The sequence below is a fragment of the Neovison vison genome, chromosome 3 (assembly GCF_020171115.1).
Source record: "Neovison vison isolate M4711 chromosome 3, ASM_NN_V1, whole genome shotgun sequence".
NCBI lineage: Eukaryota > Metazoa > Chordata > Mammalia > Carnivora > Mustelidae > Neogale > Neogale vison.
Window position 1 is genome coordinate 34,384,792 of NC_058093.1, and position 18,139 is coordinate 34,402,930.

The following is an 18,139-nucleotide window of genomic DNA, read 5'->3' on the forward strand; positions in this document are numbered from 1 at the left end:
CTGTAAGTTCCCGAATATAGTTCTTGGAGCAACAAAAGAGTAATGTGGCTTTGCTCCTACTTTCTAGAAATCTTAGGTGTTTATTTCCTCCTTCTTGACATCAATAAGACGACTGCCTCTGCTATGTGAATCATAAAACTGATCATATAGGCTTTAAATTTTTTAAAAAAGATTCATTTATTTTAGAGAGAGTGTGAGCAGAGGGAGAAACAGAGGGAAAAGAGAGAGAAAACCTAGCAGACTACCTGCTGAGTGTGGAGCCCGATTGGGTGCTTGATCCCAGGACCCAGAGATCAAGACCCGAGTTGAAATCAAGAGTCCAACACTTGGGGTCCCTGGGTGGCTCAGTTAGCTAAGCGTCTGCCTTCGGCTCAGGTCATGTGCTCCCCCCAACCCAACCTCCCCTCCCCCATCTCTCTCTGTTAAATAAGTAAATAAAATCTTAAAAAGAGAAAGAGAGAGAGAGAGAGTTCAATACTTAACCGACTGAGCCACCCAGGCATCCCCTGATCATATAGACTTTAAATCTGAGAAGTTGGGGTGCCCCGGGTGGCTCAGTGGGTTAAGCCTCTGCCTTCAGCTCAGGTCATGATCTCAGAATCCTGGGACTGAGCCCCGCATTGGGCTTTCTGCTCAGTGGGGAGCCTGCTTCCCCCTCTCCCTCTGCCTGCCTCTCTGCCAACCTGTGATCTCTCTCTGTCAAATAAATAAATAAAATCTTTGGGGAAAAAAAATAAATCTGAGAAGTTATCACACAGCATTCCTGAGACAAAGCAGAATAACTCTCATTGAAAAGATGCATAAAAATGCAAATGTGACAGGGACGCCTGGGTGGCTCATTTGGTTAAGCAGCTGCCTTCGGCTCAGTTCATGATCCCAGCATCCTGGGATGGAGTCCCACATTGGGCTCCTTGCTCGGCAGGGAGCCTGCTTCTCCCTCTGTCTCTACCTGCCATTCTGTCTGCCTGTGCTCACTCTCTCTCTGACAAATAAATTAAAAAAAAATCTTAAAAAAATGCAAATGTGTCAAAGAATATAACTGGCTCTATAACAAGTTTCTTTGGACTAGACCTTAACACTTGCTGGATTTATGGGCCAATTATGTTTTACTGAGGTTATGAAAAGAAAAAGAATAAACACTTCAATGCCAGCTAGCTCATGGATATAAAATTAAATATCATCCTAAAGCAAATATTCAAGTAAAAAATAAAGGCTCACATTTAACCAAATCTGTGATGAATGAGGCAGGAATCATCGATATATTTGGATACTCCATTATCTCTAAAATCTTGTAGGTCTTTAAGCAAGGAAGAGCTCATGAAATGATCCAGTCTGTTGGACATGAATCATTAGGGTCAAACAGATAAAATTCAACCTACCTTCTAATCTTCTCTAATATTAGAAAATTTGCCTTATAGACTTGATGAGCTACATAAGTAAAAATTTCAGTGCTTGCCAATGGCTTGGCATCTGCTAGGATGTACCCCAAATATGATTTTATAATGAGTTATCTGAAATTGCTATTTTACTTGGTGACTATGACAGAAAGTAGGTTATATCAGTAACTTTAATAGGTCTCCTTATCAAATTACAATAGAGAATTAAATAAAAATTTTGTCCTGTGCCCACACATCCTGGGTCTTGATCATGTTTAACTTTGTGATTAGAAAGATCTCTCTCTTTTTGGGGGAGGGGTAGAAAAATTTTATTTTCATTTATTTTTAAAAAATTAATTAATTAATTTTAAAATTTACATTCACCTAAACATTAGTGTATTATTATTTTCAGAGATAGAGTTCAGTGGTTCACCAGTCTTATATAATGCCAATACCTCATATTTTGTTACCAAAAAAAGGAGAAAACTATAAATAGGTGTTACTAATGACTGTAGGGTTGCAGTGGAGTGAGGGAATGTATGGAAGAAGTATGAGTAAAACTCCTGAAACATTTTCATTTATAATACTGTTTACATAGCGTTTACTTCCTGTACAATTTTAAAAAGTACAAAAAAAGAAGAACCAAGAAGCTTTATTCAGCCTTGATTTTTCCTCTTCTGCAGTTGCTGTTTTCTAATACCTATTCATTATCCATTTGGGACAAAGATCTTAAGAAGAACCACCGGCTGAATTTTGAGTGGATTAGTCTAAATCTCCACCATTGAACATGGAGTCAGGTAGCCACCAAGAAAGTAGAACAGTGTTATGACCATGACCATGTACCTAAAAAATAGTATGTTAGGAAATCAAGCATGTGTGAAACAAAAATGGCAAGGTGAAAGCTAACAGAAAATGATATGTTTAGTATTTTTATTGACTGAAATAATTCCTATGTGGTATTTCAGAAAGAACGCCAGAAAATAACCTCTAGAAACTACGAATAGTTTAAGCTTTGGATTCGTTAAACTGTAAGAATATGAGTCTGAGCCTAAAAGAATCCAAGGCAGGGCATGTTCTGGGGCTAAGTAAGTAAGCCCTTCTCTGCCAGAAAGGGCTTTGCTACCAAAGTGTGAAGCCAGGGGCTCACCTCCATCCAAAGGTCTTAACCTCCTGTAACCTACCCAGCCCCCATTTTCAATTTCTTGCTTCCTCTGTGGTCTTGAGCACACTTGGTACTGAATCCACTTGGTACTGAGGATTTGGTATTTTCTGTAAAATGGTGATAAATCAACATTTATTGCTAGAAGGTAAGAGATTAAATGAAAATCTGCCTGCCAAGATTTAGGAATTTTACCACAAAACTTTTGTCCTCACTGGCTTTATCCTCACAAGGTTCTAAGTAAAATAACAGATTCAGTGCTTGGTGGCTAATTAAGATAATAGATTACTTTTTCCATACACGCAGGGCTCCGTTCAAAACTTCGGTTCCAGGCTAATGGATATACCATCCTAGCTGAGTCCATACCCAACTTCGTGCCATAAGGCACGCACCCATGTCATCATGAACTATGCTTGTATGGATACAATGGCTCCCTGTGTTTAAATGCAACACAAGGTTACAAAGTTTCTTTGATTGCAGAACAAAAGGAGCCAGAAACGCACATGTACCTCCAGATCTACGCACACAAACCTCAATCATACTGAGCTAGAAGGTTGGGAAGGTAAAATGAAAGCAGGTCTTGCCAAAGGCAGGTGGTAAAGCCTGCAGGGAGGTTCAGTGTCTTCAGCAGAACCCCAGTACAAAACTCTCCAGCTGCCATTTCTTTAGTTCTCCTGGTCTCAGTTTGAGATTGTGTTCTCTGCTCTCCCCAGAGGGTTTTCTCAGTGAGCAGTTGTCTGAAGAAGTAGCAGTTTTCCCACACTGAGGGCAGAGGCTTCTTCTGGTACTTTTAATTTACATAGTGAAAATCTCCACAATCCTGTTTCTCCTTTCAATCCTTCCATCTTTGAAGAAGTCATCTAAAGCCTTGAAGATTTTTTCAGTAATTTTAAACACATCTGTAGTGAAATATATTTTCCTCAATAAGAGATCGGAAAAGCACCTGAAAGATAGCTTAGGTGATCCCAAAGGTGTTTAGTGTTTTGTGATGAATCCATGCACAGTTTGTAATATCTTTTCGTGTTAGCTGTGCCCAAAAAGACATACTTGGGATCAGACTCTCTCTTCCCCACTTCTTTGCAAATGAGTTTCAGGGCTGTTGGTCAAGACAACATTTATAGAAATGTTCATTGGTTCATTTGCCTGTCTGTCCCAACAAAAGCCTCCCCTGCCAGAGGATGTCAGACCCAGAGGATGATTCCGCCCCAGTTCCCTCAGTTAGAGACCCGCCACTCTCTTTTCAATAGTCTCAGAGCTCAGAGAACGTCCTGGTTATATACCATCTTTAACTCAAAACCCATCAGCATTCTTTTTCAACATTCTTTGCCCACAACAGTGTGGGCAAAAATGGAACAAAATATGGCACCTATGAAGAACAGAGAGATTTAAGGAAATAAAAATTATAGAGTACGAAAGTGACACAGATGGGAATGCCCCCTTGTTTTAGAGTACAAAAGCAGACTCATTTTAAAGCAGTCCTTACAAAAAGACCTCTTAACAACCCAGTGCTACTTCTATTTGAAAGTGGGGAAAAAAAACGCATTTCACACTTCATTTCTCTCCCTGCTCAGTGAGCCCCTTCCTCACTTACATCTCTCTTTGTCCTTGATCCCCATCTCTGCATTTTGGTTCACTGATTTCCTCCAGGAGCTTTCATTTGGAGAATGTCTTGGTTCACAGGCTTTTTTCACTGAGTCCCCTTTCTGAATAACTTTTTTTTTTTTTTTACTTGATGAGTTTCTTAATATTCTAGCTTCCTTATCGGGTAGAGAAGTGAAGAACCGTCATGCATACCAAAACGTCTCCTTAGAATGAACACAAAATAATAAACAGGGCATGTTTTCACGTAAAGAAGTCATTAATTTCTATGAGGCAGGTGGGCAGTAGGTATTTTGCTCATTTTACACATGAGAAAGAGGCACAGTGCCTCAGTGTAGTGGGCGTTACGCTGCGTGCTTTTCCTTACTATTCGTTTAGGTCAACAGCCCTGTGAGGATCCATTACCATGCTACAGGGCAGGCCACTGAATTTCAAAGAATCCAAGGAATTCTCCCATAGTCCCAAGTTTTTCAAATGACACAAGTCTGACACCAAAGCCCAGGTTTACAATTCTGCTTCTGTTACAGCATAGCATTTGGGAGTCAGAAATATACTTCTGTTCCCCACATAGAACTCTGTAAACTCTTTAATCTAAAGAGATTACAAGGAAGTGATTTGCCTATTTTATTTTTAACTCTACAGATTAACTGGAACTCCTTCTCGTTGTATTTAATTCTTAAAGAAAGATCGAGAGACTAGTTTAGAGCAAGAGTCCCTTATTTATAGAATGGCAGAATTGTTTCATCCTTGCAGAGATTTATTCCCCTAAAACAATCAGAAAAAAAAGCAGAAACTGGATAAGATTGGTTCTATTACTGATGTTAGTATTTTGCAGTCAGCATATACGTGGTTTTAGCTGAAGTTGCGCATATACTCTGGAACTACATCATCTTTGGATTATGAGGATGGAATAGTATGTAGTTAAAAAGAGTGTGTGTCTCTCCTTTTGAGACCCAGGCAATGCCCTTGTTCTACCACCATCTCTTATACAAATCACAGATGTCAACTTGTCTCTTTGGCCCTGACTTCCAGCTTTCAAGTGAGGTGAAAATTCTATGATCGCCAATTCCTAATATTTCATTTCTCTGTATAACCTATATGGAAAACCCTGGATTTTTAAGAAAAGACCCAAACAGTTTGCAATATTGGACACTGAGCAGAAGGATGTCCAGGCACATGATCTCAGCCCTGAGTCAACAGAGACAGGAGGGCAGGCAGGTCCAGTGGGAAAGGAGAGCATGTCTAGGCTGCTGGAGAGGAGAGGAGGTTGGGGATGGAGAGGTGGGCACACCTGGGCCACAGGGAAGTTATAGGGTTGACAAGAGCCACACTGGGCTGGTCCCTGACTTCATCTCTAGCCTAGGTAGTTTTTCACATTTATTTTTTGTGTTTTTGTCTGTTTGACTCATTTGCCAATTTGATAGGGATGACATTTATGCACATACATTTTTAATTCACTTCAAATCTTCTTATTAGTGGATAAATTCGTTTCCACTGCCCCTCCCTATATGCTTTAAAGAAATTAAATGATTTATTTTGTGTAGTTTAGTTTTGTTTTAATTAAAGAGACAAACACCCATGCAGAGGCAATAGCGCATGCACTAATCAAGGCAGGCAGAATCGTGCACCACTCATCACTCCGGTGTTTTCAGAGAGGCAGGTGGTGTAGTGGGTACAAGCAATGACTCTGGTTCAAATCCCAGTTAAAGTCCTTACTGAAGGGGCGCCTGGGTGGCTCAGTAGGTTAAGCCGCTGCCTTCGGCTCAGGTCATGATCTCAGGGTCCTGGGATTGAGTCCCGCATCGGGCTCTCTGTTCAGCAGGGGGCCTGCTTCCCTTCCTCTCTCTGCCTGCCTCTCTGCCTACTTGTGATCTCTCTCTGTCAAATAAATAAATAAAATCTTTAAAAAAAAAAAAGTCCTTACTGAATGGGTGACCTTGGGCAAGGTCAGTAATTGCTCTACATGCACTGTACAAGGCAGCAGCCACTAGCCATAGGTGGCTGCTGGGTGCTTGAATTGTGGTTGGTGTGATTGAGGAACTGAATTCTTCATGATAGTTAATTTTAATTAATTTTGATTTAACTCTAAGAACTGCTGCTCTCTATCTAGTCATTTGAAAATGTCCAACTAGCTTTGAAATAACTGAGATATGTGAATTTACTCTTTCAACTAGTAAATTTTATGAAATCTAAATACTGAACAAGTACTTGGGATAAATATTTAGTCTCCAAATCGAAATGTGTTATAATCAATAATACATATTGAATTTTGAAGACTTACTATAAAAACATGTAAAATATCTCACTGATAATTTTAAATGGACTATATGTTAAAATAATAATAGCTTGGACATAGTTAAATAAAATATATTATTAATTTCATTAAAATTTTTAAAAAAATACAGCTTATAGGAATTTTTATATTATGTGTCTTGCATTATATTTCAGTTGTACAAAGCCACACTTTAATATCTTCTTCAATGATACAAGAATAAAAACAATTTCCTCCATTGGTTGTTGTGGCAACAAGAAAAGATAACTGTGCGAAGTTCTTAGTGAATTGTCTGACAAAGAGCTGGAAGTACTCACTAAAGAGCTATTATTTTGTGAGCACTATTTCCATTCCTACTTTCTCTGACATAAAAAGGAGAATTTGATGATATTCTGTGGGATAGTCAATCTGTTCCCCTCAAGTGCATGAAAACAAAGAAGGCCACTGATAACACAGAGGTATCAATGATAGGGTTGCTGATAACTTACCAAATAAATCCATATTTTGTTTTCACTTCCTAGATTTCTATTTTGTAAGCTTTATGACCCACAGGATATGGTATACATGCATTCATTCATTTATTCATCAAACCTTTCCCTGAGCATCTATTTCTAGAAGAATTGAACTTCCATAATTTGGAATTATTAAGTTTTATACCTGTTATAAATCTGCAACAGAAAATCTACTGACATCTAAAAATGTTGAAATAACTTTAAAATGACAAATAATAAAACTAATACTACACTAGACGTGAACTAACTTGAATTTAAATAAAATCTTGAAAGAAAAAAATTGACAGAGGACACAGGTTTCTGCATCTTTAAGTTAATAATGTCAAATCTCCCTACTGAACTTAAAATCAGTTTCTTACTCTCTCAGTAACACCTCATGTTCTCCTTTTCTTTATTATTGTAGCGGTTTTAAATTCTAGTAATTTCTTTTAAGATCATGTGTATATTTTTTGTTCCTTATTTTTTTTGGGTTTCTTATTGTAATTTTTTTCCAATTTATTTATTTTCAGAAAAACAGTATTCATTATTTTTTCACCACACCCAGTGCTCCATGCAAGCCGTGCCCTCTATAATACCCACCACCTGGTACCCCAACCTCCCACCCCCCTGCCACTTCAAACCCCTCAGACTGTTTTTCAGAGTCCATAGTCTCTCATGGTTCACCTCCCCTTCCAATTTACCCAAATTCCCTACTCCTCTCTAACGCCCCTTGTCCTCCATGCTATTTGTTATGCTCTACAAATAAGTGAAACCATATGATAATTGACTCTCTCTGCTTGACTTATTTCACTCAGCATAATCTCTTCCAGTCCCGTCCATGTTGCTACAAAAGTTGGGTATTCATCCTTTCTGATGGAGGCATAATACTCCATAGTGTATATGGACCACACCTTCTTATCCATTCATCCGTTGAAGGGCATCTTGGTTCTTTCCATAGTTTGGCGACTGTGGCCATTGCTGCTATAAACATTGGGGTACAGATGGCCCTTCTTTTCACGACATCTGTATCTTTGGGGTAAATACCCAGGAGTGCAATTGCAGGGTCGTAGGGAAGCTCTATTTTTAATTTCTTGAGGAATCTCCACACTGTTCTCCAAAGAGGCTGCACCAACTTGCATTCCCACCAACAGTGGAAGAGGGTTCCCCTTTCTCCACATCCTCTCCAACACATGTTGTTTCCTGTTTTGTTAATTTTGGCCATTCTAACTGGTGTAAGGTGATATCTCAATGTGGTTTTAATTTGAATCTCCCTGAGGGCTAATGATGATGAGCATTTTCTCATGTGTCTGATAGCCATTTGTATGTCTTGATTGGAGAAGTGTCTGTTCATATCTGTTCCTTATCATTTTTAAATGTGGTACAATTTGGAGAATGGGAAAGATGCAATATTCCTTTATAAATGATGAAAGGGGAAACAAGAAAAAACTCAAAGTTAAATGTCAGAAGAGTAGCAGTTGGTGGATAACACAGAAGAAAATCTCAAACACACACAAACATTCTTCAACCATCTATTTGTGTGAATAGTGTATTCAGTAAACATCGCATTGCTCCAGGAAATAAACGAACTTTAAATTTCTATTTCCCTACATTCCGTGAAGCACAAATTCGGTTTCCTTCAAGCAGTTTAATTCTTTTTCCTAAAATAACTCCTTGGAGTAGATTACATTTGTGAACTTCTCTTTGTTTCAACAAGACAATAAAGGAAATCATAACAGCTAAAAAAGTGACTTCTTACAAGGTTCCAGGAGCGACTACAGGTCTTTTACTTATATTCATTCATGGGATTCTTAAAATAATCCTATGAAATACTATGATAGGCAGAATAATAACACCCCTTCCCCAACCACCAAGGGTGTCCATGTCCAAAGCCCCAGAATCTAGGTATTTGTTATTTTCATGGCAAGGAGGGAAGTAAGGCTGCAGATGGAATTAAGGGTGCTAATCAGCTGGCTTTGAGATGGATGGAATATCCTGGATTGTCCAGGTGGGTCCAGTGTAATTCTGGGATCCTTCGGAAGTGGAAGAGGGAGGTAGGAGAGTCAGGCTCAGAGTGAGAGAGAGGTCTGAAGATACCATGCTGTTGCTCGCTTTGAAGATGGAATAGGGCCAAAAACCAAAAGGCAAAAAACCATAAACAATAAAATCCCAAACAGATTCTCCCCTAGAGTCTCCAGAAAGGCATGCAACCCTGCCAATTTCAGCCCTCTGAGACCCATTTTGGATTTCTGACTTCCAGCACTGTAAGATATGAAAGTGTGTTGCTTTGAGCTACTAAGTTTGTGGTAATTTGTTACAGCAGGAGTAGGAAACTGACAGAGATAGGTACCCTCTTTGTTCCCATTTTATGGGAAGCCAAGGCATAGAGAATTTATTTTTTCAAAAGATTTTATTTATTTGTTAGGGAGAGAGAGCACAAGCAGGGAGACTGGCAGGCAGAGGGAGAGGGAGAAGCAGGCTCCTCACTGAGCAAGGATTCTGGGGCAGGATTGGATCCCATGACCCTGGGATCATGACCTGAGCTGAAGGCAGACACTTAACCAACTGAACCACCCAGGCATCCCAGGCATAGAGAATTTAAATAATTAATCCAGAGATCACACAGAAAGCAAATGTTGTTTGGTTTTTATCCCTTGACAAGTAAATAAAGTCAAGGTTACACATGGCATCCTCTCTCTCTCTTCTTAGCATCTATTTACTCCTCAAGTTCCAGCTCCATTGCCACTTCCTATGGGAAACCTTCCTTGACTGTGTTGAAGAGGTCGGATGCTCAAAAGATAAAAGTGGTAAGGTAGAACCCAACTTTCATGTGAACATTTATTATGGTTAGGTTGAACATTTGTTCTAGTCCTTTCTCTCTGCCGGCAAACTGTAAGCTCCATGAAAACAGAGCAGCGGCTGTCTGCTGCGATTCACTCCTGTCAGACATAAGGGCCAGCGGGCGCCCCGTTGTCTACTGAATTTTTGATGTTTAGGCCATGTAACCATGATGAATTCACTTGAGCATATTGAATTTGTTGAACATGGTATTAAAGAATGAAATACATTTCAGCAGGATAAAGTACATTCTTGGAAATGAACTTCAAAATCCTCAACTTTTGCCCCTATTTAAGTAAAAAAATCAGCTCCGTGGAAATAAAATTTGAGAGACTACAACAATGATCCAGAAGAAATTTGTTGAAGCATGGGAAAATGCTGTATTCATCATCAGTTTGCCAAAAGATGCATCTTGTCCTTAACTGTATTATTCAGTGTTCACAAGATTTCATTATATCAAAGCCTGGTACTTGGGGATAAGCTTTAAATGCACTCTTTTGGAAAGCAAAGAAACAAATAAAAACAAATATAACCAGGCTTTTATATATTTGATTACTTTTAAAAGCTAAGGGACTTTTTATGATTGCTGATTTGTTGAGTCTATGCTTTTTCTAGTCATATGCCTGTATATTCCTCCTTGGTAATATACTTTTTTTAATCTTCAAGGTATGGCCTCTCCGAAAGCACTCAGAGCCACTAAGAGTATAATGTTCTCTCTCTCTATATATATTTTTAAGATTTTATTTATTTATTTGACAGAGACAGACACAATGAGAGAGGGAACACAGGCATGGGGAGTGGGAGAGGAAGAAGCAGGTTTCCTTGCTGTGCAGGGAACCTGATGCGGGGCTCGATCCCAGGACTCTGGAATCATGACCTGAGCCGAAGGCAGACGCTTAGCAACTGAGCCACCCAGGTGCCCCCTCTATATTTTTAATATATATTTATACCTATCTCTTTATGGTCAAATTCGCTAATTGTGTTTTGGTGAAAGTTTTTGCATACCCCACCACACCTGCTTTCCTGCTTTTCTTTGCCATTGTGGTGCCTTTAAATTTTAAACATTACTTTTTTAGATGCCATATATTTTTTCTTTGTTCCTTATTATTTCTAAATTTGCATCACATTCAGGGAACTGGAAAGATGCAAGATCCTTTGGATGAGCTGATACCAGATGTAATCTGAATTTAGTAAGCCTTGGCCTCAAAGATTCGTGTTGCTAATTGGTAAGCCTCTGATCACATTCAATTAATTCTTATACCCATGGAGAAGCCATTCAATTCATTTGTCCATCTTCTGCGCCTTTGAAATTCAACTCAAAACTAGGTCACAAAGAAAAATAACTGCTAACGATTCTCTGTGCTTTTAAGATCCACATTACACCATCCATGCAGACCTTTTAAAATCACACTCATCTCACAAGCTTCCTTTCCCTGGGGAATCTTATATTAGTAGACTCAAGATTCAAACCCACTGAAATGAAATCAGAACATTAGTTCAAAATTTAAAAAGTGTTTGGAAGCTGTTTCTTCTTCACATATTTTTTCAAAAAGATGACACTGGGCAAACGTTAAAATCCCTTCAGTAATAAAGTTTTGTTAAACTAGTATATTTATTAGAGAATAAGAAGAGAGATCATTTTACTTCCTTGGAAATAATTCCCAGAGTATATTTCTCTCTGGTCCTTTATTCATAGGACCCTCATTGATGTCTCTCTTTTGGCCATACCCACCCACACTCTTCTGAGCAATGTACCACCCTTTTGGGATAGGTATGGAACAAATAAGGTAAAATGCTGATTGACTGATTTGAGAGAGAGAGCACACACGAGTGGGAGGGTCAGAGGTAGAGGGAGAGAGAGAATCTTAAGCAGACTTCAAACTGAGCATGGAACCTGATGCGGGGTTTCGTCTCTTGACATTTGAGATAAAAGCAGGAATGGGAGACTTAACCATCTGAGCCATCCAGGCTCCCCAGTAAAACCCTGATTTAAAATGGTCACCCAGAAGATCAAGATCTCTCATCAGCACACCGAACTAGAGTGGATCTCTGGTGCTCTAAGTTAGTCAGTCTACCTGTAAGCCTCTGGCTTTGACATAACACTCACTAGCTTACAAAATGATTTCATAAAAATAAACATTCCAGTTCTTCCAACAGACAGGATAGATAGTATTCCCCATTTAACAAATCTAGCTCAATGAATCAACACATCCAGAGAGACTTAAGACTGACACTGGCCTTCTGAGTCTAAACCTCGAATTCATCACTGAATCACAGCAATTTTCAGGTATTCGGAGGAATGGAAAGTGCCCAGGAAAAACCCGAGTTCCTTTGTATGTAGTTAGGCAGAAGAGCAAATACACTTCAAATCAAAGGTACAAACCAGTGAGTTTCCTTTCTGGTTGAATCCACATCATCCACCAGGGAAAACTTTTCCTGTAGAGGGTAACACCTTCAGCCTTTCAGACCCATTTGTAATTTCTCTTGCATAGTCTTCTTTCTTTTTTGTTTTATAAAATTTTACAACTGTGGAAAGCATTCTGAGTTCATAAGCCCTACAAAAACAGACTGAGGGCAGGATCTGACCCAGGCACCGTAGCTGATCAGGGCCCTGGACCTGGCATTCCAGGGCACTAACCAATGACTGGTAAGGCAGATCTCTGGGCAGTAACTGAAATTCCTTGGCTCTGAAATATTTATCATATAAGTGAACATCCTTGGCTCCCAGAAGAGATTTCACCTCTTTGCCTCTTTGACTCACCACAAGTTTAGGCTAAGTGATTCCCCCCTGTCTTTAACTAACATGAAAAACAAAGCCATGTCTGACTTGCTCTATACACTAGATCTTTGGTGTTCCCAAATTTATGTGTACTGGTTTCTACCACTTAAAATTCTCATGGATTTTAAGTCTTTGACTTTTAAGTTGAGACCTTGGGTCTTGTGTGTAGGAGCTGGTTATACAGGCAGAGAGAGAGAGAGAGAGACCAGCAGCCTGCCTGGCACTAGCTTCCTGCCCTCCTCCTCTGGTGTCAAGCCTACCCTCCAGTATGTGAACAGAGAGTTACTCTTTTGCAAGAGAGGGGGGCAGAGTGGGGAATAGGGGAACAGGACTTAAAATGGAGGCCAACTGCCTAAGAAACAGCAGATCTACATCAACTTCATTAGTGTCTGAGACCTTTAATGAAATGAAATATAAAGGAAATTAAAAAATAATTGACAAAAAGTTTTGTTACTTCTCCCATCAGAGCAAAAAATTTTGAGTGAGAGATACATCAGCTTTGAAAGAATTTCTTATTTTTTTCCCCAGTTAAACTTGATTGCGTGTTAATAGGCCATTTTAATAGTCTCAGAGGTTAGGATTCATGCATTCCTTGTAAATGTGAAAGACCTACAATAGTTTATTTTGATGTCTCCCAAGGCATTCCCTTTCCACTTTGGAGCACACAGCCAAACTACAGTCAAGGCCAGCCCAAAACTTATCTCTGTATGAATTCAGAACCTGGACTAAAGGAGTGAGATTCTTTTGTATAATGAACATCTCGAGTGCCAAAGCCTTCCCAAGAGTATCCACACTCACAACTTTGTATTTATTTATTTATTGTAGTAGCTTTCTCCATCCTTAACTTACTTCTGGACATTTCAATGACGAGTTAAGTAGACAGCTTTATCAATGGAGCTTTTGATATCAATTACTTAAAAATTTCAAAGAATCAACAATCCTTATATTCAGTTTTTTGTCTATAAAATGAATTGGGCTGGGCAGGCATAAAGCAGACCTAGCTCCTACCTATATGAGGTTTGCGGTCTACCAGTGAGATAAGAAAAATACATGAATACTATATAAAAATAAGTAATTAAGAGTTCAATGAATAGTTCAAGATACGACTAACTGCAAATACACACTGTAAGTACTACAGAAAACTAGAAAAGAGATCATTTATTCATTCATCAATCATTTAATTGGTATTTATGTTGTATCAGACATTACATCTCCTCTGTAGACTGTGCCTCGGAACTCAGACTTGTATACCCAATTTTTTATCCGAAATCTCCATATAAGGACATTATATGGACAGACATTTCAAACTTAACATGTCTTACAGTGAATTTAAATGCTCTCGCCAAATCTTCTCCTGCAGTCTTCCCCATCTGAAAGGCAACTCAGTCCTCTGGTGGTTAAGGCCAAAAAACAAACAAATCTAAACCCAAACCAAAATACCACATTCATCCCTGAGTCTTCTCTTTTTCTCACACTTTCTGTTGAATTGGTAAACAAACCCTATTGGCCCTACTTTTGAAATGTATTTGACTCCAACCACATCTCGCAACCTCAACAACTACCATTCAGGCCTCTGCTGGGATCACGTGATAGCTTCAGGATTAATGGTGACCCTGGTTCAACCCTGGACCCTCTGCAACCATAGATCCTGTCCCCTTCCTAATCAAGGCCATCCAGATGAACAGGCTTGCAGATCAGAGAGCACTTACAATCTACCAGACACGGATCTAAGCTCTTTGCAAGTATTACTGAATTCTCAAAAGAACTTTACACTGTACAGACTATTACTCTCTGTGTTTTATCAGTGGAGAAACAAAGTCACAGGGAGGGCAAGTCATTTGTCAAGATCACACAGCTGGCACGTCGGACAGACAGGGCTCAAGTCCCTGACATTCTGGCCCAGGTTCTTGGTTTCTGGGCTACCTCCCTCCATTGGCTTCTCTTCTCACTCTTGGGAAAGCTCCCTCCAAGTCTTCATGATGGCCTTCATGATCTGTCCCCCATTACCTCAATGACTCACCTTCTACTACCTCTCTTTGGCTTGCTTGGCCCCACTGGCCTCTTCACTGTGCCCCAGACACCCTTAGTGTCTTCCCAGATAAGCAACTTCCATCCTGGCTCGTCCTTCTGCTTTAGACATTTTCCCACAGATAGTGGCATGATTCACTTCCTTACCTACTTTGGGTCTTTCCCCAAATGTCACTTTTTTAGTTATTGAATATCTCCCTTAATGAACATCTTAACCAATGTATCTAGACGTGATCCTAAACACTTAACATATATTTTACTTCATTAAACCCTCAAATCAGCTCTGGGTTGATGGGACTGTTACCTCCATCTTACAGATGAGAAAAAGAGAAATGTTAAATAATGTGGGGAAGCTCACATAGCTGCTAAGTGATGAAGCCAAGATTCCAACCTAGAGGCTCTGGCTCCCTAGTCTACACTCTCTCTCTCTCTCTCATCTTCCCTCCCTCTCCCCACCCACCTTTCACACATGTCACACGAAAACACACATGCAACGGTGTCTAACAGGTGACACAAAAATGAAAGAGAAAAAAAAATGAGTTTGTTCAGAAGCTTAGAGCCAGAGTAAGAAGGTGATTAGCTTATCAGTATAAAGAAGGACAAGAGGTGAAGAGTACAGATTATCAGTTTCCAGAGCCATGGTTCTCTGGATGTCATCCATGGGGCTCCTCCATCAGAAGTGCTTGGAGGGGGCGCCTGGGTGGCTCAGTGGGTTAAGCCTCTGCCTTCGGCTCAGGTCATGATCTCAGGGTTCTGGGATCAAGTCCTGCATAGGGCTCTCTGTTTGGTGGAAAGCCTGCTTCCTCCTCTCTCTGTCAAATAAAATAAATAAAATCTTAAAAAAAAAAAAAAAAAGGAGTGCTTGGAGGTATTTGCTAAGAATGCAGATGTCCAGGCTGAATTCCAGACCTTCATATATAGAGTCTCTGGGTCCAGAAGCCCAAGTATTTGTTCATACATAAGAATTCCTAGGTGATTTTACTTATTTATTTTTTTAAAGATTTTATTTATCTGTCAGAGACAGAGGGAGAGAGAGCAAGCGAGCACAGGCAGACAGGCAGGCAGAGGCAGAGGAAGAAGCAGGCTCCCTGCTGAGCAAGAAGCCCGATGTGGGACTCGATCCCAGGACCCTGGGATCATGACCTGAGCCGAAGGCAGCTGCTTAACCAACTGAGCCACCCCGGCGTCCCAGAATTCCTAGGTGATTTTAAAGCACATTAAAGTTTTTGAACTGCTATCTTGGAAGATAAGGAATAATTTCATTGATTTAAATTTGTACACTAAACATCACAATGCTAATATGGCATTTCCATAACAACAACATTTTGGAAATGTACTGTCAACGTAAAATTTTGCAACTCAGGACAGGGATCTTTGGTGGGTTTGTTTATGGGTGGATTCCAAATGCCTAGAACAGTGGCTGGCACATAGTGGGTCACCAATTAATAGCTATTGAATGCATGAATTTAGAGAGGCCCAGAGGAAACTCTTAAGATGCACAATGATTCTGTATGAGCATATTTTACGCCGAGCAGTCGGAGATTTCCATCAGACTTCTCATAAAAATTCAGTTATGTCCTTATTTCCTTAGAGATATGAACAGAGTGGAAATTATACTGCCTTTTGTAATCCTTGATCTAAGTGTGACTTGAGGGTGTAGCATTTAGTAGCTGTGTGATGTGAATAAGATATTCAATCTTTTTGAAGCCGTTTCCTTCACCAGTAAATTGATCCTCATTCTCTTTAATGTCCATAAACTTATTATATAAATTAAAGAGATCTTTGAAAAAATAAGGCATTGTTATATGTATATTTTTTTTAGTATTCTGTCACTCAGAGAGGCACAGCCCAAATCAAATGACTTTCATTTAAAAACTTTTAGTGTAACAGGTACTTTCCATTCATTATTTACTACATCCTGGATAGCTAAATGCTGAAATCTAAGAGGAAAAAGTCGATTGTGCTGAAACCATGCAACGTCTCCCCAATTTTTGAAACATTAGCACACCTCCATCCAAACATGCGATTCCAGTGACTAAGCAGATCTCTCCCTGAACCTCAAGTAAGAAAAGACGCTACCCTCTACTTTTTTCTTGCTGATAAAATAGGTGCACAAAGAGGGAGTAACATTGTCTTGTATAAGCAAAGCACAGACAGAAATGTTAATGTTATTTGACAAATGACAAGAGACAGCCTTCTAATTTAAACACCATGCATTCCGCGAAATTCTCAAAAAACTTTGTTCTGATTTTTGCCTAACTTAAGCATTTTTAAAGGCATTCCCATCGCCGGGTCAGAGATGAAAGTTCCAAATACCTGCAAGTTAAGCCATTTAGCTCCTGACACCTATACAACTGGGTTGGTTACATGTAATCGAAAACTATGTTTGGGGCTCTTCTTTCAAATTAGAGACACAAAATACAATCCACTGAGACCAAACTCCCCAAGTTTTCTTTTTTTCTCTGCACAGAAGCAAATAACAGCACACAGAATATGAGGCAGAAGAGAATTTCTAAAAGACCAATAAATTGCACATTTCGTGACAGATCTAAGAGAAGGCTAATCAGCTCTGAGTGATGGAAGTAGTTTTAAAGATTTTCCCCACATTGTAAAGCACAGTAGTAAACTCTAGGTCCCACATTCCTTTATCTCAAGCTGAACACCCCAAACCCTAAATTGCAACCTCATCTCTATAATAACAGTTCCATCCACGAAGGCTGCTTCGCCACAAATACCATACCATGATGATGAGGGTTCTGGGTCTACTCATTTCATCGTCACTTTCCAGAGGCAAAATTTCGTGGGATGGTTCCTCTTGGCGTCGTCTACAAATGTGTGGACAGCTCCTCTGGACCACAGAACGAAAAGCTTGAAGCAGAACAATGCTGGCAGAGCAGCCCATTGCTGCATCTTGGAGCCACAAAATAACTTCTATGTTGATGCTATGTTTGAGAAACAGTGGCTCCTTGTCCCTGAAAACAGCCTACATTGCAGCTGCAGCCAGCTCACTCTCCAATCACTTCCTTGAGCTCTGATCATCTGATCACCGCCAAATAGCTTGGATGCAGAGATGGGAAAGATTTGATCCACTGAAACTGAACACGCTCAGGAATATTAGAGCATTTTGCCCGGAGAGTTATTTCTCAATTCATTTCAAGAACATGTTTCCTGTTCATTACAATGATTCTCTCCGATTCCAGTTTCAGAGGTCTGAATAAATATATCTTTTTCCCTCAGATGCTCAAACAAATCGCTCTTTTTCAGACTAAGCAACTGAAAATCTAACTCCACATTGACAATTTCCCAAGGCAAATGCGGGGCCCCATAAAGTGTGAAAAGGATTGTTTTCTTTTTAAGTGTAAGCACTTCTGCAAGGAAATTTTGTTAGACACCTCACAAAGTGATGGGGGTTTGACTTTTCGTAGCTCCTAAGTTCCAGAAATGAAATTGGCTCATCCAAGATGCCGAGCCCGCCGAATCAGAATGACTTACCAAAAGCATGCACACATTAACCAAGCCCACGTGAGTGACACCAGAGTTACCCCTTTCAATAGTATGGTTGTTCTGTTCCCACACATGCAGTTCTGCAGCCTAATACAT

General features: G+C 39.7%; 1 protein-coding gene across 9 annotated transcripts in view; it reads right to left on the reverse strand.

Moving 5' to 3' along the window:
* The window catches only part of DOCK10 (dedicator of cytokinesis 10), a 206,564-nt gene extending 189,085 nt beyond the window's left edge, over window positions 1–17,479 (reverse strand). For all 9 annotated transcript variants that reach the window (XM_044241715.1, XM_044241716.1, XM_044241708.1 and 6 more), the window contains exon 1: window positions 17,280–17,479. In XM_044241715.1, coding sequence (XP_044097650.1) covers window positions 17,280–17,441 — 162 coding nt within the window. In that variant the 5' untranslated portion in view covers window positions 17,442–17,479. The remainder of the gene's footprint in view (window positions 1–17,279) is intronic.
* Between the last annotated feature and the right edge of the window lie 660 nt (window positions 17,480–18,139).